Genomic DNA, 2,765 nt, shown 5'->3' with positions numbered 1-2,765 from the left:
TCAGCTCCTTCCGTGCACATGTCTCCCGAGACCCTGCTTTGCTGGCCTGGCTCGGTCCTGGGCGTGAACGTGACCCTCCGAGTCTTGGGGTCCTCCTCTTACACCTGCTGCGGTGACAGCTCTGAAGCCCTGGCCCCAAGTGAGCTCCCTTGGGTGTTGGTTCCAAACTTATAAGATGAGGCGGCTGGGGCTCCTGGGGTCGACTCCCGACCAGCTCGCGTCACCTGCCGTCTGCGTCTGTCCCCTGCCGTGTCTGAGGGCGGCCTCCGGCCTGACCGGGCAGCTCTGGAAGGGAGAGTGTGGCCTGGGATGCGCTTTCCTCCTCCTCCAGCCACTGTTCCCGGCTGTGCTGGCCCCGGGGACCCCGCTGAGAGCCCAGCCTGGACTTCTCTGTCCTCAGAAGACCTGGTCAAGCACAGTGAGCAGGCTCCCGGCAGCCCACGGGCCACCCAGGCCAGGGCCCGCGGGGGAGTGAGCACCCAGGGAGGCATCCGACCGAACTGGGCTTGAGGGGACGTGGTCAGGGAAGGCTTCCTGGCGAAGGCAGCCTTTGAGCTGGGTGATGAAGGATGTGTAGGAGTTTGCAGGTGAAGGAGGGGGAGCGGGGCGGTACCCCAGCCAAGGGCCAGCCTGAGCAGAGACACCAATTGGTAACTGATGGAATTACACATCTCGGTTGTCTCTGAAACCCCAGGGACAGAGAGGGGGCGGCAGCTTGCGTCCTCAGCACAGGTGCAGAGAGGCCAGGGGCCATGGAGGGGCTGCCAGGCCCTTTCCAGGGGATGGAGGTGGTGCCCGCGAGGAGGAGGCAGCTGCAGGGCAGGCGGTAGAAGGAAGGGCTGGCGTCCAGGCGTCTGCCTGCGCCCCCTGCTGGGGGCTCACCAATCCCTGCAGGAGTCCCCGGCTCCCTGGCCCTGGCGGCTTAGTCAGGTGCCCTGCGCAGGTGGACTGGGTGGGCCCTGCAGCTGGGTGGACAGAGTGGGCCCTGTGCTGGGTGGACACGGTGGGCCCTGCAGCTGGGTGGACAGAGTGGGCCCTGTGCTGGGTGGACACGGTGGGCCCTGTCTGGGTGGACACGGTGGGCCCTGTGCTGGGTGGACACAGTGGGCCCTGTGCAGGTGGACATGGTGGGCCCTGCAGTTGGGTGATTTCCTGTTCACTTCACCCCACACACAAGGTAGGTGGGTGAGGAGCTGAGTGACCCCTGGTTCTCTGCTTCCTCGCTCGGGCTGACACGTGTGCTGGGTGGACACGGTGGGCCCTGTGCAGGTGGACACGGTGGGCCCTGTGCTGGGTGGACACGGTGGGCCCTGTGCGGGTGGACACGATGGGCCCTGTGCTGGGTGGACACAGTGGGCCCTGTGCTGGGTGGACACGGTGGGCCCTGTGCAGGTGGACATGGTGGGCCCTGCAGCTGGGTGGACACGGTGGGCCCTGTGCAGGTGGACACGGTGGGCCCTGTGCTGGGTGATTTCCTGTTCACTTCACCCCACACACAAGGCAGGTGGGTGAGGAGCTGAGTGACCCCTGGTTCTCTGCCTCCTCGCTCAGGCTGACACCTGGCTGGCTCCCCAGCCTCAGGCTCCTCAGCAAGCGCAGGCATCGACCCGCCGTCCCTCTCGCTGAAGGAGGCGGCGTGGGAACGCCGGCTCAGACCGGCCTCAGCGGGGCGCCCGGGAAGTGTTCCCACACTCCAGGGTGTGGGGTCTACAGAAGCCAACATCCGGGCCTTTCTCCCAGGGGCTGTGGGACGTTTCCGATTCTCTCCTCTCTCCCCAGGGCTCGGACATGCTTGCTTGTCACAATTACTGGCACTGGGCTTTGTATCTGATTGAAAAGGTAAGACGCCTGGCGTGTTTCCCGTGAAAATGTCCGGAGAGAGACACGCTTTTCCGCCCTTTCCTGCCCTCACGTCCTGCAGAGCCCTACTGTGTGTTTGCACATTTATTTATTTACTTATCCTCACCCGAGGATATTTTTCCCATTGATTTTTTTTTTTTTTTGAGAGTGGAAGGGAGGAAGGAGGAGGGAGAGAGAGACACATCGATGTGAGAGAGACACCTCGATCGACTGCCTTCCATTTGCACCCTGACCGGGGCCGGGGATTGAGCCTGCAACCGAGGTACACGCTCTGGACGGGAATTGAACCTGAGACCCTTCGGTCCACGGGCCGATCCCTCCCCACTGAGCCAGGCCGGCCGGGCTGTCCCGATGTGTGAGGGGCTGCGTGGTTTTGATAGCTTTTCAGGCCTGAACCTCCTCCGGCTCCGGCACCGCCTGCACTTGGAGACCAGCCGTGTCATGTGCAGCCTGCGGCCACACCTCAGACCAAGTGTCCCTGTTGCTGGGTGACCTGCTGAGCCCAGGACGCTCCCGATGCGTTGCCCCAGGGGAGCCAGATGGGGGGACGCCTGGTCCCCACTGGGTCTGCCACTGGCTCCACTATAAGCTGCTTCTCAGAGAGACTGTGGACGCCCCCTAAGTGCCCGAAGAGGAGTGCTGGGGAGACGGACCGTGCAGGGACACGGAGACCTCGGTGACACGCTGCCCAGCGGGAGCGGTGACCGCAGCCGCGTGTGCAGGGAGGAGCGGAGAGAGGAGGCGAGGGGGTACAGGAGGGAGCTGGCCGCAGCTGGACAAGCGCTTGTAGGAAGAATGTGCTGTGACAAGCGTCCCCTTAGCAGCGAGGCCGCGTCCGTCTCCCGTGACCGGACGCGCAGGCCAGGGCAGAGGCGGCCGAGCTCCCATCCCCAGATCCGCACCAG

At 64.4% G+C, this 2,765-nt stretch overlaps 1 protein-coding gene across 1 annotated transcript in view; it reads left to right on the top strand.

The window, feature by feature from the left end:
- LOC102257086 (tetratricopeptide repeat protein 38) overlaps nucleotides 1-2,765 on the top strand; it is a 9,107-nt gene that overhangs the window by 2,438 nt on the left and 3,904 nt on the right. Inside the window, exon 3 of the mRNA XM_014533175.1 lies at nucleotides 1,780-1,839. Within this exon, the coding sequence (XP_014388661.1) occupies nucleotides 1,780-1,839 (60 nt within the window). The remainder of the gene's footprint in view (nucleotides 1-1,779; nucleotides 1,840-2,765) is intronic.

Source organism: Myotis brandtii, unplaced genomic scaffold (genome assembly GCF_000412655.1).
Source record: "Myotis brandtii unplaced genomic scaffold, ASM41265v1 scaffold952, whole genome shotgun sequence".
Lineage (NCBI taxonomy): Eukaryota > Metazoa > Chordata > Mammalia > Chiroptera > Vespertilionidae > Myotis > Myotis brandtii.
Note: the sequence above shows the minus strand (reverse complement) of the source record. Positions and strands in the feature narration are given on the sequence as shown.